At 42.7% G+C, this 23,456-nt stretch overlaps 5 protein-coding genes across 13 annotated transcripts; 4 read left to right on the plus strand and 1 right to left on the minus strand.

Moving 5' to 3' along the window:
* Window positions 1-544: 544 nt before the first annotated feature.
* LOC131674722 (sarcosine dehydrogenase, mitochondrial-like) lies at window positions 545-5,827 on the plus strand. 2 transcript variants are annotated; one of them, XM_058953557.1, is made up of 13 exons: window positions 545-702; window positions 1,625-1,792; window positions 1,852-1,960; window positions 2,371-2,837; window positions 2,906-3,235; window positions 3,304-3,466; window positions 3,526-3,673; window positions 3,738-3,876; window positions 3,935-4,132; window positions 4,201-4,855; window positions 4,921-5,083; window positions 5,172-5,279; window positions 5,357-5,827. In XM_058953557.1, the coding sequence occupies exons 2-13, from the start codon at window positions 1,685-1,687 to the stop codon at window positions 5,517-5,519; spliced, it is 2,751 nt and encodes a 916-aa protein (XP_058809540.1). In that variant the 5' UTR covers window positions 545-702; window positions 1,625-1,684; the 3' UTR covers window positions 5,520-5,827. The 2 variants fall into 2 exon arrangements, with proteins under 2 accessions (XP_058809540.1, XP_058809541.1); XM_058953558.1 differs by lacking the exons at window positions 545-702; window positions 3,526-3,673 and having other exon boundaries at window positions 1,631-1,960.
* A 1,480-nt stretch (window positions 5,828-7,307) lies between these two features.
* On the minus strand, window positions 7,308-11,469 carry LOC131674726 (m7GpppX diphosphatase-like). 7 transcript variants are annotated; one of them, XM_058953568.1, is made up of 6 exons: window positions 11,157-11,469; window positions 8,599-9,048; window positions 8,185-8,336; window positions 7,779-8,115; window positions 7,667-7,686; window positions 7,309-7,600 (listed from the first exon to the last, which is right to left on the minus strand). In XM_058953568.1, the coding sequence occupies exons 2-6, from the start codon at window positions 9,020-9,022 to the stop codon at window positions 7,523-7,525; spliced, it is 1,011 nt and encodes a 336-aa protein (XP_058809551.1). In that variant the 5' UTR covers window positions 9,023-9,048; window positions 11,157-11,469; the 3' UTR covers window positions 7,309-7,522. The 7 variants fall into 7 exon arrangements, 6 of the variants coding, with proteins under 6 accessions (XP_058809553.1, XP_058809552.1, XP_058809551.1 ...); XR_009302867.1 differs by lacking the exon at window positions 7,667-7,686 and having other exon boundaries at window positions 7,308-7,600; window positions 7,687-8,115; XM_058953570.1 differs by lacking the exon at window positions 7,667-7,686 and having other exon boundaries at window positions 7,308-7,600; window positions 7,902-8,115.
* A 2,054-nt stretch (window positions 11,470-13,523) lies between these two features.
* LOC131674727 (uncharacterized) lies at window positions 13,524-14,989 on the plus strand. Its single transcript, XM_058953571.1, has 6 exons — window positions 13,524-13,600; window positions 13,706-13,738; window positions 13,830-13,995; window positions 14,106-14,253; window positions 14,331-14,440; window positions 14,508-14,989. The coding sequence occupies exons 1-6, from the start codon at window positions 13,524-13,526 to the stop codon at window positions 14,616-14,618; spliced, it is 645 nt and encodes a 214-aa protein (XP_058809554.1). The 3' UTR covers window positions 14,619-14,989.
* A 2,057-nt stretch (window positions 14,990-17,046) lies between these two features.
* LOC131674728 (glutamate receptor ionotropic, kainate 3-like) lies at window positions 17,047-19,537 on the plus strand. The gene is made up of 8 exons (XM_058953572.1): window positions 17,047-17,106; window positions 17,891-18,038; window positions 18,101-18,304; window positions 18,635-18,858; window positions 18,927-19,087; window positions 19,158-19,299; window positions 19,372-19,454; window positions 19,528-19,537. Exons 2-8 carry the CDS (start codon window positions 17,942-17,944, stop codon window positions 19,535-19,537), a joined length of 921 nt encoding a protein of 306 aa, XP_058809555.1. The 5' UTR covers window positions 17,047-17,106; window positions 17,891-17,941.
* LOC131674725 (glutamate receptor ionotropic, kainate 3-like) lies at window positions 19,435-22,596 on the plus strand. 2 transcript variants are annotated; one of them, XM_058953563.1, is made up of 10 exons: window positions 19,435-19,686; window positions 19,757-19,951; window positions 20,021-20,239; window positions 20,298-20,659; window positions 20,733-20,765; window positions 20,829-20,994; window positions 21,292-21,520; window positions 21,695-21,807; window positions 21,883-22,035; window positions 22,118-22,596. In XM_058953563.1, the coding sequence occupies exons 1-10, from the start codon at window positions 19,537-19,539 to the stop codon at window positions 22,253-22,255; spliced, it is 1,758 nt and encodes a 585-aa protein (XP_058809546.1). In that variant the 5' UTR covers window positions 19,435-19,536; the 3' UTR covers window positions 22,256-22,596. The 2 variants fall into 2 exon arrangements, with proteins under 2 accessions (XP_058809546.1, XP_058809547.1); XM_058953564.1 differs by lacking the exon at window positions 19,435-19,686 and having other exon boundaries at window positions 19,687-19,951; window positions 21,695-21,813.
* The last annotated feature ends 860 nt before the right edge of the window (window positions 22,597-23,456 follow it).

Below are 23,456 nucleotides of genomic sequence, written 5' to 3' on the forward strand. Positions count from 1 at the left end.
GAAAGTTCCAGAAAATAGAGTGCAATCAATGGTAAGTTGTGCAGTGAAAGCGCGGACAATGCATCACGCGCGCAGCATCAGCGCTAGCGTACGCGCGAACCACTCGGCCGCAGCAGAGTCGCGCGGTTCAACGAGCCCGCGACACTCAAGGTCTTTCACTGGATGCGCCTGCCGGTTCGTTTAGGCGGCGCGAGCACGCACCGCGCACTCCTGCTCGGCGTGCACGCCGCGCTCTTCCCTCGCGCGTCTCCTTTTATCGTTTTCTTTTTTCGGTGCGCGCTTAGCTTTTGAGAACGAGTTCTTTGCGAATCGCTGGCCAAGCCGTATTGTCGTTCCCCTTTCGATCGCGTACAGTGAAATTGGCGCAGCGAAGCACGGCTGCGGACGTCGCGTGCAAGCGGGGCGCACCTCGCGGGCGAGCTTGTCGTTGTCTCGAGCTTCCGCACGCGCGCGAACGCACAACGGCTGGCCAAAGGCGAGTCAGGAGGAGGAGAAGTAGGAGGAGAAGGAGGAGGAGGTACGGGCTCGTTTCGAGCAGATGGCTATCCGCGAGAGCCACGCACGACAGTTGTCGGCTGGCGCGCGCTCCATCCGCACACGCACACACGGATTCGTGCATCTCCTATGCTTTTTTATTGTCGCTCGCGTGGCGATGTCATGATGTAGTCGTTCGACGACGAAGACGGCCCAAGCAAACAGGAGGTGAGTTTCTTTTTTTTCTTTTTTCTTGTTTTTATCTTTCCTTTTATTTTTCTTTTTTTTTTATCACGGTATGCGGACGGAGATGCGAAACGAGTTTTGCGTGCGCGTCGAGACGATTTTACCGAAATACCCGTGAGGTCGATTAATCGCGTCAATGGAAGTTACGGCGCCGCGCGCGCGGGGGTCGAGCCAAAGCTCAACAAGTGTGCTTTTCATAGAGCCGCCGAGAAAATTCATTCGCCTTGTTGGTCATCGCGCCGGATGATCGTTAGCAGACGTGGCTCGGGCGTTCCGTTCTCGTTCAATGCCGCATAGCGATTTTCGAGACGAAGCGCCGATTTTTAAACACATTTGCGCGCGCGAACGAACGAACAGCTGAGCGTCATGTATGGGTGCGCGCAAGTTCGTCGATCGTCGAAAGCGGGAGCGATCGCTCCCGAGCGAAGCTTTCCAACGACTCGTGCCTCGGCGTGCCTTCGGCAGACGAGCAAGCCGACGCGACTGTGCCGGAGAGCACAGCCCCGTTTGCGAAACGACGCGCTCGAGCGCGTGACATAATCGATCATTTGACGCGACTTGCGCGGTCAGCGCGCGAGGAGTCGACGACCCCTGTCGACGTCGATCAGGCGAAAAGACGATCGAGATACGCGGAATGCGCCTCCGTTTCTCTCCGCTCGCGTATCCGCCGCAGCGAGATCGGAAAGCTTCGCGCGCTGTTTTTCGATTCCATGCTGTTTTTTCGCGTCAAGGGGAACCGTCGATTCAACGTAAAGACGAACGAGCATCTCGCATTCGTCAAACTCACCGTTCCACGAGAAGGGAGTCGCAATAATATTTTGCGACTATGGGGGGAACTGGCTGCCAGATGAAAAACAACGAAGTAATATCGCGCGGAATTTATCGCACATTCTTCTCCGAGAAGGAGAGAGGCAGATATCGAGAGCGAATCCACGGTATAAGAAGTGTCGGCGAGTCGGGAAGGATGGGTCGTAGCAGCAGAGCAGCCGCGCGCCACGGAGCTGCAGCTGCCGATCATCTCGCCACGCTGATCAGCCGCGCCGATGAGATGCTGCGCGCCGCCAGACACAAGGTATTTGAAAAGAAGAGCGCGCGACACGAGTTATCCGTGCGTTCTCTTCTGGCTTTCAGCTCGGCAACTGGCACAATGGCATCGCGCGCGGCAGAGCCGTCGCCACCGCCAACACGCCCGAGAAGCCGACGATCGCGTTGCCCGAGAGCGCCGAGGTCGTCATCGTTGGTAAGTCGCGGCCGAGCTATCGTCTTCCCTTCGATCTGTAAGCGCGTATCGCGAATCGACGCTTCTGCCGCTTTTGCCGAGCCGCGCTTGTGTACGCCAAATCGTCGTTCCTCGGGATGCTCGTGAGATTGGTGCCTATCATCGGTCGCAGCTAATCAACTCGATTGAGCGCAAAAACAAGCGAACGACGAGTCGAGTCGGAAAAATATATGACCTCGAGCTACGCTTACGCAAATGAATTTACCCGCGTTTTTTCCAATGGCCAAGCAACAGAAAAAAACGATCCGCGAGCCGTTCGATTCTCGTTTCATCCGACTCACTCGAGAGAGCAGCGGAAAAACTCGATGACGCGGCAGAAGCGACTCGACGGCGAGGCAAAAGCAGCGCGTAACGCGGATGACGACAAACAGGTGGCGGAGTGTCGGGCTGCAGCGCCTTGTACGAGCTATCGAAGCGAGGCGTTCGAGCGGTGCTGCTCGAGCGGTCGAAGCTGAGCTCGGGCACGACGTGGCACAGCAACGGCCTGGCCTGGAGCCTGCGCCCGTGCGAGACGGAGATCGAGCTGCTGCGCGCCACCCAGGCCCAGCTGGCCGAGCTCGAGCGCGAGACCGGCGAGAGCGCCGGCTGGAGCAACAACGGCGGCCTGTTCATCGCGCACAGAGAGAGCCGCATGCAGGAGTACCGGCGGCTCGTCGACGCGGGCCGGGCGTTCGGGATCGAGGCGAGGCTGCTGAGCGCCGCCGAGGCCGCGGAGCTCTGCCCGCTGCTCGACGAGCGCGCCTTCGTCGGCGCGATCCACTCGCCGCGGGACGGCGCGATCGAGCCCGCGAGCATGATCGCCGCGCTGGCCAGGTGCGCGAGGAGCCGCGGCGCGCAGGTGAGCAGGCGGCCGAGGAGGCGGCCGAGGAGGCTGACGCGGAGCTAACGCGGCCCTCGGCCCCGCAGATATTCGAGGAGTGCCCGGTGACGCGGGTGCTCACCGACGAGAAGACCTTCGGCTCGAAGCAGGTGACCGGCGTGGAGACGGACCGCGGCCTCATCCGCACCGGCTGCGTGCTGAACGCGAGCGGCGCCTGGGCGCGGCAGGTCGCGCGCATGGTCAAGCTGGACATCCCGCTGACGCCGATGAAGCACGCCTACGTGGTGACGGAGCCGCTGGCGCGCGCGCGCGGCATGCCCAACGTGCGCGACCACGACCTGAGCGTCTGCCTGAAGGCGCAGGGCGGCTCGCTGAGCGTCGGCGGCTACGAGCTCAACCCCATCGTGCTGCGGAGTGTCGGTTGAGCGGCCGCGCGCACCGCCGCCAGCGGCCGCCCCCACTGACCGCCGCTCCCGCCCGACAGGTCGCCCAGGACTTCTCCTTTGGGCTGTACGAGCTCGACTGGAGCGTGTTCGGCGCGCTCATGCGGGCGGCGAGCAGCCTCGTGCCGGAGCTGGCCGGAGTCGGCGTCCGGTCCACGGTCTGCGGCCCCGAGAGCTTCACCCCCGACCACCGGCCGATCTTGGGTAAGTGAGCGCGTAAGCCCGTGCGCCGCCCCGCCCCGCCATCGAGCGTGTCGTTGCAGGCGAGGACCCGCGCTGCGCCGGCTTCTTCTACTCGTGCGGCTACAACAGCGCCGGCGTGATGCTCGCCGGCGGCTGCGGCGCGCGCGTGGCCGAGTGGATCGTGCACGGCCGGCCCGGCAGGCACATGTTCTCGCACGACGTGCGCCGGTAAGCCGCCGGTTCTCGGACGCCAGTCCCACCCTCTCTCTCTCTCTCTCTCGCGCGCGCGCAGGTTCACGCCCGAGCAGACGCGCGACGTGGTCTGGGCGACCGAGCGCAGCCACGAGGCCTACGTCAAGAGCTACGCCATCGTGTTCCCGCACGACCAGCCGCTCGCGGGCAGGAACTTCCGGACCGGGCCCTTCCACGAGGTAACGCGCGGCCGCGTGGTGGTAACTCTCACCAACCGTGTGCCGTCGGTCGGTCCAGCTGCTGGTGGGCGCCGGAGCCGTGATGGAGGAGCGCCAGGGCTGGGAGCGGCCGGGCTGGTTCCTGCGCCAGGGCACGGCCCCGGTGCCGGCCTACGACTACTACGGCAGCTACGGCACGGCCCGCAACCGGGAGTGCCGGTACACCGAGCTGCTGCGCCAGGAGGCCAGCTTCGACTTCCCCGCGCACTTCGACCACGTGAGTGTCGAACGCGAAGCCGCGCGCGAGCACGCCCGGTCTGACGGCGCGCCGCTCGCTGCCCGCAGATCCGCGAGGAGGCGCTGGCCTGCCGCGGCAACGCGGCCCTCTTCGACGCCTCGTACCTGGGCAAGTTCTACCTGTGCGGCCCGGACGCGCAGAAGGCCGCGGACTTCCTCTTCACCGGCTGCACCGACGCGGAGGTCGACCGCACCGTCTACACCTGCATGCTGAACAAGCGCGGCGGCACCGAGGCCGACTGCACCATCACCTGGATCCTGCCCGGCTCCAGCGGCGTCGTCGATCCCATTTTCAAGGGCAAGGCCCTGTACGTCGTGTCCGCCGGCCTGTCGGCCTACCACGCCTGGGCGCACATCCGCCGCATCGTCGCGGACAAGGGCTTCAACGTGAGCTTTCACAACGCCACCGACCAGATGGGCGTCCTGTCGCTGCAGGGCCCCAACAGCGCCAAGATCCTGCAGAACCTCGTGGACGCGGACCTCGCCGGCGACGACTTCCCGTTCTCCAGCTCCAAGCTCGTGCGGGCCAACGGCAAGCTCGTGCGCGCTTTCAGAATCAGCTTCGTCGGCGAGCTGGGCTACGAGCTGCACATCCCCATTCACCACTGCGAGAAGGTCTTCCGGGGCATCGTCGAGCTCGGCAAGCCGTGGCGCCTCAAGCTGGCCGGCTACCGCGCGCTCTACAGCCTCAGCTGCGAGAAGGGTACGACGCTTCTCCTGCGAGCCAGCGCCGACAACTTCTCGCGCGTTTCGCCTTTCGCTTTCCAGGATTTCACCTGTGGAACTCCGATCTGAGGTCCGACGACAATCCGATCGAGGCCAATTTGGGCTTCACCTGCAGGAAGGACGGCAAGTATTTGGGCAGCGACGCCGTCGACAATTTGCGCAAAAACGGCGTCAAGAGGAAATTGGTCTCTCTGCACGTCAAGCAGTAAGTGCTCGTTTACGCTTTTACCACGCCTCTTCCACGCCTCTTCCTCGATATTCGAGTCGTTGCTCCTTTCCGTTCTTTCACCCAGTCAAGTGCCTATGTGGGGCCTGGAAACGGTCTATAGAAATGGAGAGATCGTTGGATACCTGACAAGAGCCGAATACGCCCACACCTTCGGTTACAGTATTGGACACTCGTCAGTACTTCGCAATTTATTCCTTCGACCAAATACGTCTACGTACTCTTCTCTAAACGCCACTTGCGATATTACAGGTACATCAAGCATCCGCAAGATCAAATTTTAACCAATGAGTTTCTGCAGTCTGGCGAATACCAAGTGCAAATAATGGGCAAAATGTATCCGGCTCAGATGTATTTGAAGAGTCCGTTCGATCCTCACAACAAAAGGCTGCTCAACGAGTACGATCAGTTGTAGAGCTCATCTTTCGCGATATCGCTTTTTCCGAATTACCCTTTGACGATTCTACTTTTGCAATTCGCACGGCCAATTTATACGAACCACGTTTTTTAATGCGAACACTGTGATTTTTTTTACTTCGTGCTTCCTTTCAAGGTAGTCATTGCCTTTTTATCGACCTATGCCTGCATACGCCGTTTTTACATTTCGCAGTACAAATACTGACAAAAAAGATAAGCTCTCTAACAATGTCTTTACTCTCGAGAAAATGTAGAATTATAATGTGGCATTGGTAAAATAAACGTAAAATAACCGAACCATATTTTGCAAATCTATTACAAACTGTTCTTCCGTGCATTTCTTCTTTATGACCTTTGTTTATAAGATAATAATTATGAGAATGCGCTTCAATAGTACATATTTCACAATTGCCGCGACTCTATATTTAAATGATACAATCGGCTGTCAACCGATGCCAACTCATGCAGACTGTGTTCCCATTTGAAATGCCTCTAGACGCGAACCCATCAGCAATCTTGTTGCGCGTTAGTTTTTCACGTAAGTATACGTTTCACGTAAGTCGTAAGACTGACGGAGACTATTTGGATACAAGTATTACGCTCAGCTAGTAGGTGAATACAGGTAAGTTACAAATGGAAAATAGATCGTTGGGTTCGCCGATATTCGTTCGATTGATTAACCATTGACTAACGTGCTCTACGAACATTCCAATTACGGCAAGCAATAAAGTTTGCACCGAAGAAAAATATTGCTACTGCTGCTCGCGACTGATCCTGGGATATCAGTACGTTTGGAATTAGAAAATCTACCCTAAGCTACCACCACTCGAAGAAATCTGGAGTAGTTTGTATTCAAAGGCTGTGGGCAAATTGTCCACTATCGACAGGGAATTCAAAAAATGGGTTGAGTAAAGTACAGCTATAACGAGGCATAACTGGAGGGACGTTTACTTTCCGAGATTCGCGGAAAGAAGCAATTTGTTGGGCTCGATGGATACATCCGAACAAGGAGTTGAGATTGTTCTGTCGGATCTTGATTTATGATGGCACTGACCAAGTGTTGCATCTGGATCTGCCGTGGATCACTACAAGGAACCACAACGCGTTGATGGACAACTTTGAAAACATGTACGACAAACCGCAGTTCAGTAACTGTGATTTCAAAATTGGTCACACCATCACTCAAATACACAAGTCCATTTTAGCCGCGCACAGTCCTATTTTCACAATCATGTTTCAGACCGACGTCATAGGCCGACATAAAAGCGAAGTGGTCATCGAAGCAATTGAAGAGAGTCATGAGACAGCTGATCCGTTATATTTACATAGGGGACGTAGAGGACGCAGAGGATTATCTAAACAAACTTTTTATAGCAGCGGATAAATACGAATTAACAACACGAAAATGTCTCTGCAAGAAAAAATGTATACAACACTTGTCCTATGACAATCTCTACAACACTCTTCAATTTATCGAAAAGTATAACACGACTAATCTTAGGTGTGAAACAATTCAATACATAATACGCAATTCGAAAAAACTTTCTTCTAAGGAAAATATTAAAAAGTCGATAACACAATTGTCCTTTAATTTATTGACTTAAGTCATCTGAGCTTTTATGGAAAAATCCTATTAACTTGAAATATTTTAAAGAAGCAACCAAAAATGTGCTTAAGATACCTTATTGAAAACATAATTTTGTATTCAAAATTTAATTATATTTTTTTATATTTGGTATGTATAACATTTTGAAATAAGCTTATCATGAAAAATAAGCTTGTTTCTGTAAAATAACATTGCACATTGCGAACAAAATATAAAATGATTTATTTTAAATTATATCTTTTTAAAATTTATAAAATTTATAAAACGCAACTATTCTATACATTATCACAATTCGTTGTATTACAAACCTTTTTTGAAACTTTTTTGAAAATTCTTTTCCCTAGTTTATCTATAGTACGTTTCCATGCATATAGTTTTATATAAATTTATAGCGTTTAATCTTCGGACACTTCCACTTCATTAGAAATTATGATGCCACTATCTTGATATTTCTTGTACAATAGATGGCTTTCCTTCAAGAAAAATGATAATTCAGTTCTTTGGTAATAATTCGGAACCATTTCGATATTATTGATTACCGTCGACAGTAAATGTTCACCTAAAATTTTGAGTCGCAGAAAAGCTTATAAACAGTATAGCGATTGCAGATTTATATATGCATTCACAGAATAACAAGCGTATGGTATTCACCTTGACTTTTAAACATCAGTTTCGAGACAAGTACATGGAAGTGATAATAAGTTGGTTGATAGTGTACAGTCATTTTAAATTGCGATGGTACTAAGTCATATATATTTTTCATAATGGACGTACCGACATCTCTAATATTTTTCAATAATGGTAAATGGGTCTCGTTCAAATCTCTAAGTGAGGTTATATTTTTTCTCGATATGATTATCAAATTCAGGTTCTCTAGCGAGCCATTCCATTTCAAGTCTGGCAACATCACGAAACCTATTTCTTCGTCGTCATCGTTGTGTATGATATGATCGCGTTCGGCTTTATCATTCAAGATGTCATTTATCCACTGGAAAAAATGTCATTAATTAAGAAAATGTTTTATAGAATTTTAATATTAATACTATTACGTCTATACCTGAACGGATAAAGCTTCTGATTCTACATACGGCCGAGTAATTTTTTCGTAGGTCTCATACGTTTCATTGACTAAGTAGACATTTTCCATGATTTTGGTATATTTATCAAGATGCTTTTGAGAAGCTGGATGTATGATTCTCATTTTCCATCCTTTTAATTATTTTTTTTTTGTTAAAAGAAAAGAAAAGACTTATTCAACAATAACTTGATAAATTATTATAACGAAAATTCTGAATAATTAATTGCGTAATTGTGTATGTATTTAGGTTTTAAATTAAAAAACAAAATATGTATAACTTTAGGTAATTGAAATTATAATTGTTGATAATATACGGTGCCAATCGGTAATAGTATAAGATAAGCGAAAGAAAAAAAAGTAATTAATTAATTTTCTAATAACAAGATAATTTACCACTCATATCATCTCTGGGAAAGCAGATGTAATCGCCATACACATCATTAATTGAAACTTGCTTGGTAAAAGTTTTCTTGTTAAAAAATTCCATTTCAAGCAAAGGCCAGTGCTTGGACATTTTTTTTTCGAAAATAACAATAGCAGGACCTTCATATCCCACGAATTTGCCCTCCATAATTATTTCCTTCTTATTCATGTTGAAATCAAGCATACGTTTGGGTCGGAAATCCGACAGATCTATAAGCTTTTTATGGTGTACACTGACTTTTTTAGTCGATTCCTTTGCTTTCTTTGCTTGAAATTCACCTATTTTTGTCCAGGGCTTTTTTTGTTTCTTTACATTTTGATGTATTCCACCTTTACGTGAATGTTTGATAAATCGATGGGCTTTTTCATCAAAATGGCCTTTATAATTTGTCATGGTCGAGTCAAATCCGAAATTCACTGCTAATATTAATAATTAAATCAGTCTGGTTTTTTTAATTGAATACATTTTATAAATATGTAATTATAAACTCGAAATTTCTAATAATAATTAGAATTGACATAGAAGATTTTTTGTTTCATTTCAGTGTATCAAATATAAAGACTGTTTTAGCATTTCGCGTGGGAAAATCTAGGAAAAAGGGGTAGGCGCGCAAGATCTAGGTTGCAGTTTTTGCGAGCCCGTTTTCGCGTGCGAATTGCTCGCTTGCTAAACGGTCTTAAATATAAATGCTTACAATCTTATAATTCTGCTTACAAATGATTATCAATGATAAAAATAAAATTTAAACTGTAGATCATATATAACGGAAACGTTTAATTTGCAAGCACAAATTATAATGCAACGTCTCATTCAGATGTGAAACTAGATATAGCATTTGATTAGTTCGAATCTCGATTCTAATTCATATACAAATCATATCGCAATTTTTAAGATATAGGGGACTTTTAACATTTTTTTGAACGATTGAGTGTACGCTTTTTAACGTATGTAATAAAGTAAGGGTACATTTACGTGGTCGGTCCGCAAGTTCGTTCCGCAGCCTACGTGGCAGGTTCGATTCAATATGGAAATGACGTTAAGTTACTATGTTTAAAATCTGGATAATTCTGAACATATGATATTGTTTAAATATATATAAAATTTATACAAATCATTCAAAATTATATAAAAAATGTTATGTATTTTCCAGTTTAATTTAAAATTGCTTGCATGTCTCTGCCATAATCCTAAAACAATTTTGTAAACAATCACAAATTAATTTGATACCTCCTAATGGTCAACATTTAGCTTAAGTGTGGATATAAATTAAAATTTTTAAAATATATCAAGTCAATGTCAAATGTCACATACTTAAATAATATTAATCATATCAGATTTCAAAATTGATAGTGTTATAAAGACAATCTGAGTGCTATTCGTAAAAGAGAAAAAAAGGTTGGGAAAAATTAAATATTCAAAATATTATCAAATTGCATCTTTTGCTTACTAAATTGCAAAAACAAAGAATGAAAGAAGAGTAAAAGAAATATGGATGAAGGAACTGTTAACAGAAGCCAATAGAGTTACCTATGGAGTAAGTGATATTTTGATACAAACAGTGTTCTTGACTGATGCTCAAGATTATAGACATTTTTTAAGAATGTCGATTCAACTTTTTGAATATTTATTACAATTAGTTGGCCAGACTATTTTAAAAAATAACACCATTGGATTCTGTTACAGCTAAAACAAGATGAGAACTCATATTAAGATATTTGGCTAATCATGATAAACAAAAGTCATCAGGAAAATTCTTTAGACTGAGTCCAGCCTCTGTTCATGGTATTGTATTAGACTTCAATTCCAATGACTTTTGTTTATTACCACTAGTCTAATATCTTAACATAAGTTCTAATCTTGTTTTAATTGGCATAAAGGATCCAATAATGTTACTTTTTGTGCTGAGCCAACTGATTGTAATAAATGTTTAAAAAGTTCAGCCGACATTCTTAAAATATTTCTATAATCTGGAGGATCAGTCAACAATACTGTTTGTATTAATTATTGTTCTTCTCTTATTCTTCTTTCATACTTCATATCTATACTTCCCTTACTCTTCTTTCAATCTTTGTTTGCTTTAGCAATTTGTTAAGCAAAAGAAGTAATTTAATAATCTTTTTGATATTTGATTTTTCGCAACTTAACCTCTTCTGTTCTTCTACTAATAGTACAAAGTTTATCTTTTGAACAATATCAATTTTGCAGTCCAACGTGATCGATATTATTTAATATCACTGCGATATTCAATATCGATTTGATATATTCTAAATCTGTTGATGCACATCCACGCACAACCGAGCTAAATTTCAACCATTAGGAGGTATCAAATGAATTTGTGATTTTCTACAAAATCGATTTAGGGTTATGATATGAGATTTTTAATGAATAAGCTGAAAAATGTATTAAACATTTTTTATATGATCACTGAGATTTTGAACAGAATAAGTTAACGTCATTCACTTATTAAATCAAACCTGCGCCTTGGTTATGGAACTAATTCGCGGATCCACCGTCTAAATGCTTATACCTGTCTATATATTTATCGATAACAATTAACGATACAGAAAACAATAAAATGAAAGGTATTCTGCAATAGTGAAATTTTATTGCTCATCTGTAGGGCTGGGCGGGAAAATCTGGAAGAGATCCTCAAAAATCTTCTTGCTCTTGCAGTTGCTTTCAGGCCCTCGCCACATATGTATGCGCATACGCGCGCGTACGAGGGCGTACAACGCGTACAAATCGCTAAAAATTTTGATAGTGCCAACAACAGAAAGTTCTATTCCTTGCATGCCCCAAACGAACACACTTACTCCCGGAACAAACGTATCATAACGCTATATTATTGAAGGTTATGATACGTTTGTTCTGGGAATAAGTGTGTTCGTTTGGGGCATTCGAGGAATAGTAGTAACTTTCTGTTGTTGGTACTGTCAAAATTTTTAGCGATTTGTACGCGTTTGTACGCTCTCGAACACGCGCATATGCGCATATGTGGCGAGGGCCTCAGACCTCGCAATTTTCGCAGATCTTAAAAGTTAGCACCCAGAATCAATTTTTTTTAAATAATCGATGAACTAATCATACCGTTAGATATTTCGTCAAGATAGCAACAACTTTTCTCTTGCCGTTTGTTAGTTCGTCCACTGGAACTCCTTTGAAATTAATAAAATAAGTCTTGGGTGCTGATCTTAGCACCCAAACCAAAGTTCCGGTAAAACCTAGAAAAAATTGTTAAAAAAAATTTATACGTAAACCAATCGTTAGTTCATAAGACGAACTAACGGCACCCATAATAAAATCATGAATAATTTGATTATTTAAGCAACTAAAAATAAAAAACTGTCTCGACCTATAACTACTGGCTCCCGTCCAAACGCCAAAGCAGTGCGCATGCTTCCCAAATTAATTAATACGCGAAACGTAACTTTTTTAAATTCCATCTGCTCATTGTTTAGATAATAGGTACTCGTTACTAATGTTATTATAAAGTTTGATCTGATGCATTAAAGTCAATCAGCTGTAGTAAATAATAAGAGCGGGGGTACCTGGGGTAATTCGGATAAGACCTCCCGCCTTGCACATCTGACTAAGACGCCATTTTTGCAGATTAATTTAGTTTAGTTTCAGTAGATGGCAGTAGCTCTCTTAACTGAGAGCTGGTATACCGATCGCAAGCATAATTTTCGCTATTATACCCAGATATCAGTACGGACGAGTTGTTTTAATGTTATTCTTTTAGTACAAGCACGTATTTCAGCAATTTTACTATTATTAAACACTCATTGCTATATCTTAAAATCTAAACGGCTAGTATCATTAATGTAGCAAGTTGGAATTGCTCTTGAATATTTTAAAGATGGAATTAGATCGAGTAACAATGGAATGGTTTTCCGGTTTTTGTGGCCGGCCAATTGATATTGATATCGAGGGTAAATTATTATCATTTTCAATGTGACACTGGTCGTTCAATATTATAAAACACTCAGGTGGACGTTTACTAGATTTTCTGCAACGTTCAATGTAATTTTTATCTATATATAAAGATACAGTTAGATATTTGCGCAAACAAGTACGCAAACATTGCGATGTTTGAATAGTCTAAGCTTTTTCATATGCATTATTAATATAATTTCAAATATTCACGCCTGCTTATTGGTTTATCGGCGTCTCAGACAGATACCTATAATACCCATGTAAAGTAAAGTCAAGTATAATTTTAAATGTTCGCTGATAAGATTGTCGCTAAATTGAAATATCTAAATATTATCTCGATAGCTACAAGCTATTCTACTTGAATAAATTTGAATGAAATTTTACCATGGAATAAGTTTTGTTTGTACTAATGCTTCAGCTAAAATGTAACTAACTCCTACTATAATTTTAAATTGAAAATGTATCAGTTGGTAAAGATTGTAATATATATTGACGTGAGCGTCAAATTAAAGATTGTTGTAGGTAATTTTTTTTTATGAAATCGTTGCTATCGAAGTGAATATTTTTTTTCACGCGTACAAATAACAAATAATCATACGTTACATTCAAAAATTAGGAAATTAGGAAGAAAAATGAATTACTTCGTCTATTCAGGAATTACATTTGAATGTAGGATAACGCGTTTTAAAATCCCATAACTTGTGCCCATTGACTCCAAAATAAGCGCCACAGCAGCAGTATCTGCTTGTATCTAAAGATGAAAAATAAGAGATTTCTATTCCGAGACCATCGTTGGTTATGCTGCAGTCGCATTCGTCCGTCACTACAGACCGCGTCGCGTGAATTTCAGACTAGATGCATTATCATCATTCTTTTGCAATGAATACTTACAATTTGGCCATTATTAAAGTTTATCAATTATTATAGATTTTTAGTAAACATTAATTATATAAAAATCATGGATTCTACAGACTTATTAGATGAAAAATCTACGGAATATATAGACTCCAATACATCAGAATTAACATCGGACAGGTAAATGCGAATATCTTAAATTAAATAAAATATAATCGCTAAACATTTAAACCGAATAATTTTATTCTGTGCCATGTGACTGATAAGAATGTACCTTTATTGCAGCAACTCATCGTCAACATTAATAACAGGATTTTTGTGAGTTCATTTTGTAATAAAAAGATTTTTTGCTTTCTGTATTCAGTTTTGAACTCATTCGAACGGAAATGTACTTTTTCCAATAATTTAGATGGCTGTTTTTCCTATTTATGGCGACAACCTACCTTTCTCAGGCGATTATATTTCAGACGCTGAATAATTTTTTCGAAGACGTGAAAAATATGGAAGATATATGCAACGGCGATGGCGATAATTTTAATGATGAAAAATGCGAATGTGTCTTTAACTATCTGGAGGTGAAGATGTATTGATATTTGCAATTACCATCTATAAACATATTATTACCGCTCAATTGCAAATGGGCATTAAATCTAAAAATTATTTGAAACATTTTGTGTTCAAACAGGGCCTGGATCATCCGCAGTTTCAATTTTATTTTCAGAAACTTCAATTGCCAGGGATTCACAAATCAAAGAAGGATCAAATCACTGAGCAGTCTGATCCTAAAATTTACCTCATCGATCCGAAAGCCTACGTTATCGCTTGCGGGAACAGTGAGTCAATGAAAAAAGAAAAACGCACCAATTATTATTATGACCTGACACATAGCAAAAAAAGGTATTTAATGTAGATGCCCCAGAGAGAAAAATGGCCAACAAGGAAGTGTGCGACGAACTGGACAAACTCATTATTACGGATCTGTATACTAAATGGTGGTACGACCCCGCTGCTTCTTGTTTTGTAAGTGCAAGTTTAATTTTCAGATCGAGAAACATTAGATTTGATTTTTTGTTCACGATCTTTGCAGAATTCCATTTTGAACACAACCAAAAGGTCACATCCAGGAGCTGTACTCGCCTTCAGTCTCGTTCTACTGGGCATCGTGTTAACACCAATTCGTCTGCTGCAGAATCTTTAAATAACGATCATAACAAGTTTCACGTGCACAATCAAGAAAGTTCATATGCTTGAAAGTTATTTTCGTCATTATTCGAAAAAAAAATGCCTTACTGCAGTTTAGTTCTTAAAGAGATATTTCGTTCGACTTTTGAGGAACATAGTTTTTTAATACGCACTTGCAGAAAGTACGATTTTGTCGGAGACTCGGCGAAAAATCTGGATTTAAATTCGTGCTTTCCACGCGTTGTTTTGAAAAAATAACTACACCTAACATGTTCGAGAAAGAGATTCTTATCTCATCTGCCTTTCCAGCATCACTTAACTCGAGCGTAAACGTCACACGAGACAACAGTCTACTTTCCCGCATTAGTTAGCTAATGTACTATTGTTTTATTAAAAGATAAAAGTTCTCTAGAAAAAAGTTTCCTACTATTCCAGATCTTTTTAACCAATAATAACTTATTCAAAAATGCAATGTTTCGCAAATGTAATTAATTTTCACTTATTAAGTATGCAAAAAAGTATGTTAAACATTACAATTTAAATTTTACATAGTTTGACAACAAATGATAGTCTTTTCACAAATGTAATGAAATTCCGAAACGTCACATTTCTGAATAAAGTTATATTACTCAAAAGGATTTGTAGTTATAGTCAATTTATTTCTGAAAACTACTCAGAATTGAATGAAAACGCACCAACGTAAATAGATATTTTTCTTACTAGAATTGTGCTTAATTTTTTTATTCAACTATCATTATATACTTGTGAAAAATTTAAACTTGAGTTAATATTATAAATAACCGAAAAGACGTTTCGTATCCGGCTAGATGTTTAAAATAAAGTTTGCAAAAAGATTAACCATGCCTTCAATCGTAATAATCATTACATGAGTAATTTTTCAAAATCTGATACGTATTTAATTATTTGAATCCTATATTTAAAAAAATGTTGATTCGCCGATGACATGCAGCATTATAATTATCATTATTGCCTAAAAAACGCACGACATTTTGAATTTTATTATTATTTGAAACATTTGTATTATACATTTATGAATAGGAGATTTATATTCACTAGTACATTCAATTTATGAATAACGTATGGATGATAATCTGTAAGCATGGAACTATACAGTTAATAAATCATTTTAAGAAAATAAGAGGCCATGTTTCATCAATTATGCTGGAATTATCGGTACAAATCGATTCCTATCTGCGATATTGAAATTAATATCGCCGTCTTAAAATTCGGTTGCAAGAGAAAGCACCTCACAAATATTGTTATTTGTGAGGTGCTTTAAGCCCGTCACATTTGAAACATGTTAGCGGGCGTTTTGCACGAGGCAATCACAAAGCCACCAATTTCGAGTAAGCTTTAATCGATTTTTTGTGAAATAACAAGTGCAAATTCAATTTTTACTCGTAGATGAATATTGATAGTTTTAGTATATTTCAAATTGCATATACTACTAGAATCTCAAAGTTAGCATGTAAAAGGTTCTATCAGTGTATTAAATAACATACAAACATGCAACAGAAAGCGAGCTAAACAACGTTAGCAATAGTAAAAAGAGAAAACAAACCATAAATTTGTACAAATTAATTTATGCTATAATGTACGTGATTGAATAATGGAAAAGTTATAAATTTGAACAAATATATGCACTATTAAAAATTTTAATATTCTTAGCTTCAAAATACGAGATTGACAAGAATAGAAGTATAAATAAGACACAGCGATCATTAGATGCATGATTGTCATTTTGTAAGATAGAATTATTTATTTTTATTGAAGATTTAAAATTCACATAAATCACATTGATATAAACAAAATAGAATTTTGATAATGTACATTCTATTCATTATATATTATAATATAGCTGTCGTTACATTCATAGTTATAAGTTATGTAATATCTATATTGAGAATTTGACTTTAATGATTGTCTTTCTGAAAATGTAACGGATTGCAGTATTGTATTATTTAGCTATTGAAAGAAATTGATGTATAATCCTGTAGATAAATGCTTAAGCTTTATAAAGTTGTAGAGAATATTCATTGATTGTCAATAAAGTAATATCGTAAAACTTTTGAGCTTTCGTATAATAAAGCACTATATAGTTGTGATAATAATGTGATTCTTCAGTTGAAATTAATTATTTTTCTTATTTCCAGTGCGTATGCATTCGCAAATATCTTTGAAAGTTAGCGTGATAATGTGCATGAAAAAAATGCTTAACAAAAAGAAAACAAAAAAATGGTTTTAATTGTATTTGCGACGCCCGAACTTGTACCGGCAACTCAGTTCGTAACAGTTCGTATTGCAAAAGAAAGAATAAAAGCTCTACGGCGAGGTCGAAAGGAGGGACGCGCGAGCGGAGGAAAAAATACACGCAGCTTGCGCTTAAAAAAAATTCTTCTCGTCAAAGCTCGCGTCGAAATACAGTCGAGCTGAGTGCCTGAGTCAACCTAGCTACAAGTTCGCAAAGATAATTTGTTGTTCTGGTGAGTGCGCAATGTTTGTATTGATTACGTTTTCGGCAGTCGAATAAATGCTTCAGTGTTCATTTAGTGTTCTTATTGCTAATGAATTACATTACAACAGAGGCGACCGCCTTTTCATTTCCGACACAAGATTCGTTCGACAGAAGTTATTCCCTTAACTGCATAGATAATCTACGCTTTAACACGTCGAAGTTTCGCGAAGTTCCAACGAAAGCTCACAAAATTCTCGCATAAATAATCAATAAGAAAATAGATCAAGAGCCATTCCCGTGTTTATCTAACAAAACATTGCACGTGTACGCGCGCGCAATCCAAGCTCATAAAGTCATCAAGCCAAATAAACCTTGCGTCTCCCCTTCCCTCGTTTGCCAAACTTTTCGAGATTCGCAAGCTCGTAAAGAGATGAGCGTGATTGGAACGACAACGCGCATCGTTATTGCTACGTCGCTCGTGCAAATCCAGACTTGCCGTGCCCCCCGTGGCAAGGCTCGACTCGTAACTCCGTCAACAAGAGCAGCAACGATAGGCTTTCACATGATCTAAAAATAAAATAGTTTTCGTTTTGGCGTTTGGTCTTCGGGTCGGCATTTACTCCGCGCGAGTCGTAAAGGCAGCCCGCGTTACCGGATGTAACGTGCGGCGCTCTCGCTTCGATCGATCGCGACAAATTTCCAGTGCCAAATAGTCGGAGTATCTTGCCAGGCGCCCTTTAATAAAATTGACGAAGCAAATGCTAACATATATTCTTCGGGAATTAGTCTCAGCAATGTGCGACTTATTTCAGATTGCAGATGTACATTGGCACTACTCGCATCCGGTATACTATGGGATCGGAATGATCGTCCCGTGTCTGGTGCTGGCCTTCGTTTTGCACGTGAAATGTCTGGAGGAAAGCAACAATTACAGGCAGTTTGTTCCGAAGCCCGTGATAGGTAATCACAGTCTAGTCGAGTCGATTAGAAACGACAACCTAACGGTCATTTGATGATTGCAGGCGCGTACTTCGGCAGTAATTCATCGCTGAGGCGAGCATTTTCTCTGGCAGTGCACACGGTGAACAGGTGCATGTACGATCGAGAAATTTGCGAGACAATGCACCCGACACCGGTCGGCATCAACCAGCTCCTCTTCCACCAAGTCGAGTTTAGTGCGATTGCCGTTGAAGCTGCCGACGACTTGATTGATCTTTACAAACAATGTTCGTTGAGGCATATCCACACCTTATATAACTTTTCTTCAACATTGCTCTAATCGAGAGATCGCGGTGAAGTTAAGATGTTGCACCTTGCGGTACTCGGTATTCGGATGCGCGCAAAAGCATCTTATCTATTGAATTTTCGTCTCGTGCACTTTGAATTTAATTCTGAAGGTTTGGGCGAGCGCAAAAAGAAGGTATTACGGGGCTCCGTGAGCGCATAAAAGCATTGGAATAACTGCAACGAAGAAAGCCTTGGAACGTTAGCGTTTAGCAGTTGGTCCCTTCGTCGCAAGCACTCGCCGATTGATAGTTTACCGATTGATCTGACAGTTGGAGAGCTAGCGTGTGTCAGTAACGAAGGCGATTTCAGCGGAGGTGAGTGCGACGGTCTGGCAGTCGTGGTGGGGCCGCACGCTCGCATTCCCTCGCTCTACGTCCAAGGAGTTTGCGAGATCCACGACATTCCTCACGCGATCATCAGGCGAGAATTGGATTTCGAACACGATTTCCATCGGTCGTTGAATTTTTACCCGGACACCGAGACCCTTGCAAAGGTAGATTGTCGCGCTTCTTACAAGCTATTCGACAGCCTTTTTTCGCGTTCGCTTCGTACTTTTGAAAGGTGTACGTCGAAATGATTAGAAAGTTGAACTGGACGGATTTTTCCATACTGTACGAGAGAACTGAAAACCTGCTGGCACTGGACAACCTGCTGAAAATGTACCCGATAAAAAGCCACAAGATTTACGCCTACAAGTTAGGCTCCGACCGGACGACTTTCAGGTACGCGCGCCGTCGCCACTTTGTCCGTTGGCTTTCGTACGTTGGCTGAAAGTTGGCACGCGTATTTCAGCGAAACACTCCTGAAAGTCAAGGCTACGAAGCAGAAATCCTTCCTCATTGACTGCGGCTTCCGCATACTAGGTGACGTACTGAAGCAGGCGCAGCAAGTAGGACTGATGACGGAATCCTTCAGATACGTTGTGACAACCCTGGTAAGCGCGTGGCAGCCGTCGAAGGGAGCGTCGAGCAGCATGGAAATCCGCGTTGTTGGCCGGCTCTTTCAGGATCTGCACGCGTTAAATCTCCATCCGTACCGCTACTCCGGCGTCAACATAACTGGGCTGCAACTAGTCGACGTGGACAATCCGTTCGTGAGCGATTTCGTGAGCAAGCACCTGGACGAGCTGGGCATCGACCACGTGAACAAGCTGCGCGTCCAGGACGCTGTGATGTTCGACGCGGTCGCTCTGTTCGCCCAGGCTTACAAGGACTTCAGTTACCAGTACGAGCACGCGCAGCGCGGCGCTCTGCTGCCCCGCGCTTACGACCAAGAGACGCCGTGGAAGGACGGCGTCAGTCTGAGAAATTACATGCTGGCAGTCAGTAAAGATCGCCGAGCGTTGAGGGCGCATCGCCGCATCGGTCAGTAACGTTGCGAAACTGTTGCAGACCGAAGTAATGGGACTGACGGGGCCAGTGATGATAGACGGTGACGGGGTGCGACGTCGCTTCAAGTTGAGCGTGATCAATCTCCATCAGTCGGGCCTCGCGAGAGTCGGCGAATGGAACTCCGAGGATGGCTTCAGCGAGCTCTACCTTGTAAAGACTCGGACCAGAGAGCATTACAGAGTTCTGATCACGCTGGTACGCGTGCGATCTGCGCCGCCGCTATCGTCGCGACGCGAATGACCGCGCGAATTGTCAACGTTGCAGACGCCTCCTTACGCCTTCGAAAAGAATCACACGAATACACTGGAGGGCAACGATCGCTACGAGGGCTTCGTCATTGACCTGATCAAGAAACTGAGCGGACGGATGAGCTTCGACTATACGTTCTACGTGCAGAAGGATAGGAACAATGGCAATTGCAAGAGAGAGGACAAGACTGGCGTGTGCCAGTGCACCGGCATCATGAACAACATTTTGAAAAACGTGAGACATCCTCTTCCCAGACTTTGTCTTTTACGCGCGTTATATTACATTTGCGCAGGAAGTGGACTTGGCGATCACGGACCTGACAATCACGGAGGATCGCCAGAAGTGCGTGCAATTTTCCACAGCCTTCATGAGCCTGGGCATCAGCATACTGTTCAAGAAGCCGCAGAAGGCCGAGGCCACTTGGTACTCGTTTTTCGCGCCTTTCCACCACCTGGTCTGGCTGTGCATCGCCTTGACCTTCTACGTCATGGGCGCGTTCTTTTACATCTTAGGCCGTCTCTGCCCAGGCGAATGGATAAATCCGTTTCCCTGTATCGACGAGCCTGCCGAGCTTCACAATCAGTTTACTATTGGCAATGCTTTGTGGTTCGTCATGGGTTCCAAAATGCAGCAAGGCTCTGAAATCATGCCCATGTGCGTTTGCGTTTTCACACTCAAACCTCGACTTATTTATTATTGTTTTTTTTTTCTTTCTTTTCGTCTTTAGAGGTCTCGCTCCCAGGATTTTAGCTGGCTGGTGGTTAGTTGATCTTTCTTCTCTCTGGTAAAACTTTCTGCCGACTTGTTGCTGGAATTCTTGCAGGTGGTTCTTTTGCTTGATCATCGTTAATACGTGCATTGCCAACTTGGTTGCTTTTCTCACAGTAGAAAAACCCGTCGTACTTGTGAAAAGCGTTGATGATTTGATAGGACAAACGGAAATAAAATACGGGGCTAAGGAGGGTGGATCTACATTGCAATATTTCAAAGTAATTTTTTATCTACTCGTATTTCCTTGCGCTCAATCAAAATGGTATAAGTCCCATTTTCGAAAATAAAGAGATACCTTTACTTCTACATTTTTCGAACGATCATAATTTTGCATTCAAATATCCGTCGGATTTAGTTTTCGTAATAAAATATTTTATCGTTATAAACTTAACTTTCAACAGTAATTCTTTGAACTGGATAAAAGATAATAAGCGACTTATGCCTTTTTACGAAAGCGCCACTCATTTCTTAATAATGTATCAAAAAATTGTATTCTTTCCATCGGATACACGAAGAGCTCAAAAAAGTATCGACAACTCTATGATCAAATGATGGATCCTGATTGGAACGAGTACGTAGTCAAAGATAATAATCAGGGCGTTGAGTTCGCCAAAAGAAAAGACATAAATTATGCTTATTTCATGGAATCTGCATCTATAGAATATGAAATAAAACGTAACTGCGAACTTCAACAAACAGGCAAACTCCTCGATCAGAAGGCATATGCTATTACTTATGCCCAAAGTACGTTAAAATTACATCAAAAAAAAAAAAAATAGATTACGATACCCTCTCTCGACTATTTTATTTTTCAATGCTTAAACAGCGACAAACACCGTCTCTATTTTCGAAAGTGTATTTTTGCCTTGGACAGGAACACATCCAAATTGCTTATGAAAAAGTTTGTCATTTTTATAGATTTCACGAAGCACAAGGAGTTGAATTACGTGATGTCCCTACTTCAGGAGTCGCTGGAAATCAAAGACCTGAAAGACAAGTGGTGGAACATGAAGGGCGCAGTTTGCGGCGAAGTTTGTGTTTGTTTATCGCCGAAGCAATGCTCGCGAGCATCGTAAATCGATTTACGCGATGTATGACTGTTTCAGAGCAAAAAAACGGAGACCATCGAGTACACACGCCTCACGCTCGAGCAGATGAAAGGTATTTTTTATGTGTTGGGAGTGGGCCTCGCGTTGTCATTCGTATACACGATCTACGAGTTCGCGCACAGTATTCGCTCCATTTCCAAGACGTCCGAGGTACGTGAAATTTGAAATTTTTGCCGTGACTCACGGCGATTTCCGGACACTGCCTAGCGAACGCTCGCTTCACATTTTGCAGCTTGGCTTTTGGACAATCGCTCGAATGGAATTGAGAATAACGACCCCATTGAAACCAGAGTTAAGTAAGCAGATCTCTTTGAAGACCAGCTCTATCGACGGCACCTTGAATAACTTGGCAGTCACGACGCGTGCCTAGGAGTCTCTTCAACGCAGTTTCCATTGTCATTATTTTCCGCGGTTTTCGCTTTTACTCGTGGGTTTTGCGAATTAACAGAACTGCTTGTATAAGGAATAACAATAAATATTTCTGAAACGTGTCACTGCGTACATATCAAGTGAGAACGGTTCGTGTATACTTTAGTCAGATGCTCGTACTTAACGACGACAAATGCAATGTACGTTCGAAAAACCGAGCATAGCTCGAATTGTTCTTCTACTGAAATTTACCACAAATTGATAATAGTCAAAACATCAAGTACGTGTAAAATTTCCTTTTATAGATACATTACGATTACATTAGCATTTCTGATAAATCTTTTTTTTCTCAAGGTTTTGTATCTCCTATCATATAAGGCATATTATACCATTGATCGTGTACAAAACAAAAAGAATAAAAACATTTCAAAATAATATCACATTTACATGAAAAATTTTCTTAACAAAAATATTATGTATGCATTATGTCTTATCGGTGGTATATTTTATTCGCGGATTTTTTATTGGTAATAACACGAGTAACCACCTTCCACACGAGAAAAAGACGACAACGGAAGATTATATATTTCGTAATTTTCTTCTGATAAACAATGCTATATAACTGCTTCTAGGATCTACGAAAGTTATATCAAAAAGCGTGACTTCAAAATAATTGTACGGATTACTCTTTATTTCGATTTCGTAGATTGTAAAAATTTTGTAAAAGATGAATTTCAAATTTTTGTCCCAAAAGCTATTACACAAACAGGTCAATCCCCTCAATATTCCCCTCTTTCGTACCAGAAAAAGCTTGTCGAGAGTGTCGCAAGCATCGTCGTTCAAGCTTGGAAAAGACGCGACGACGACGACGGAGAAGAAAATACTCGTATATATACATCAAGAGAAAAAAATCTTTTCAGTGCTGTGTGCTTTTGCCATTCCAGTTGTCTCGTGAGAGTTCATCAAACGATGGCTCACGCTAATCGTTGAATCCTCCCACCACGCGAGTATATTGTTATCCTTGAATCGTTTGGCATTCGATCGCGGAACGGCTTGGCGTTTACAGGAATCAGGCAAGTTCGGATCACGCTCATCTTTTTCCCCGTGCAGTGTGCACTCGCGTCACTTCGCGTTTCACTGACTACTGCTGCCGCGCTGTTATCAATCTCAAAATAAATAAACAGACCTATAGCCGACAGCGC

This window comes from Phymastichus coffea, unplaced genomic scaffold (genome assembly GCF_024137745.1).
Source record: "Phymastichus coffea isolate CEN01 unplaced genomic scaffold, Cenicafe_Pcof_1.1 PCOF00288, whole genome shotgun sequence".
In the NCBI taxonomy this organism is placed as follows: Eukaryota; Metazoa; Arthropoda; class Insecta; order Hymenoptera; family Eulophidae; genus Phymastichus; species Phymastichus coffea.

Coding starts and splice junctions, on each gene's coding strand:
- LOC131674722 (XM_058953557.1), top strand. CDS start 1,685: ATGGGTCGTAGCAGCAGAGCAGCCGCGCGCCACGGAGCTGCAGCTGCC. Junction 4,856..4,920: donor CAGCCTCAGCTGCGAGAAGG/GTACGACGCTTC, acceptor TTCGCTTTCCAG/GATTTCACCTGTGGAACTCC. Junction 5,084..5,171: donor GTCTCTCTGCACGTCAAGCA/GTAAGTGCTCGT, acceptor TCTTTCACCCAG/TCAAGTGCCTATGTGGGGCC.
- LOC131674726 (XM_058953567.1), bottom strand. CDS start 9,022: ATGACAAATTATAAAGGCCATTTTGATGAAAAAGCCCATCGATTTATC. Junction 8,116..8,184: donor CAGAAGCTTTATCCGTTCAG/GTATAGACGTAA, acceptor CATTTTTTCCAG/TGGATAAATGACATCTTGAA. Junction 7,687..7,778: donor ACTGATGTTTAAAAGTCAAG/GTGAATACCATA, acceptor TCAAAATTTTAG/GTGAACATTTACTGTCGACG.
- LOC131674727 (XM_058953571.1), top strand. CDS start 13,524: ATGGATTCTACAGACTTATTAGATGAAAAATCTACGGAATATATAGAC. Junction 13,996..14,105: donor GTGTCTTTAACTATCTGGAG/GTGAAGATGTAT, acceptor GTGTTCAAACAG/GGCCTGGATCATCCGCAGTT. Junction 14,441..14,507: donor ACCCCGCTGCTTCTTGTTTT/GTAAGTGCAAGT, acceptor CGATCTTTGCAG/AATTCCATTTTGAACACAAC.
- LOC131674728 (XM_058953572.1), top strand. CDS start 17,942: ATGATCGTCCCGTGTCTGGTGCTGGCCTTCGTTTTGCACGTGAAATGT. Junction 18,305..18,634: donor GATTGATCTTTACAAACAAT/GTTCGTTGAGGC, acceptor TTGATCTGACAG/TTGGAGAGCTAGCGTGTGTC. Junction 19,088..19,157: donor TCCGACCGGACGACTTTCAG/GTACGCGCGCCG, acceptor CGCGTATTTCAG/CGAAACACTCCTGAAAGTCA.
- LOC131674725 (XM_058953563.1), top strand. CDS start 19,537: ATGTTCGACGCGGTCGCTCTGTTCGCCCAGGCTTACAAGGACTTCAGT. Junction 20,660..20,732: donor GGCTCTGAAATCATGCCCAT/GTGCGTTTGCGT, acceptor TTTCGTCTTTAG/AGGTCTCGCTCCCAGGATTT. Junction 20,995..21,291: donor CTACATTGCAATATTTCAAA/GTAATTTTTTAT, acceptor GGATACACGAAG/AGCTCAAAAAAGTATCGACA.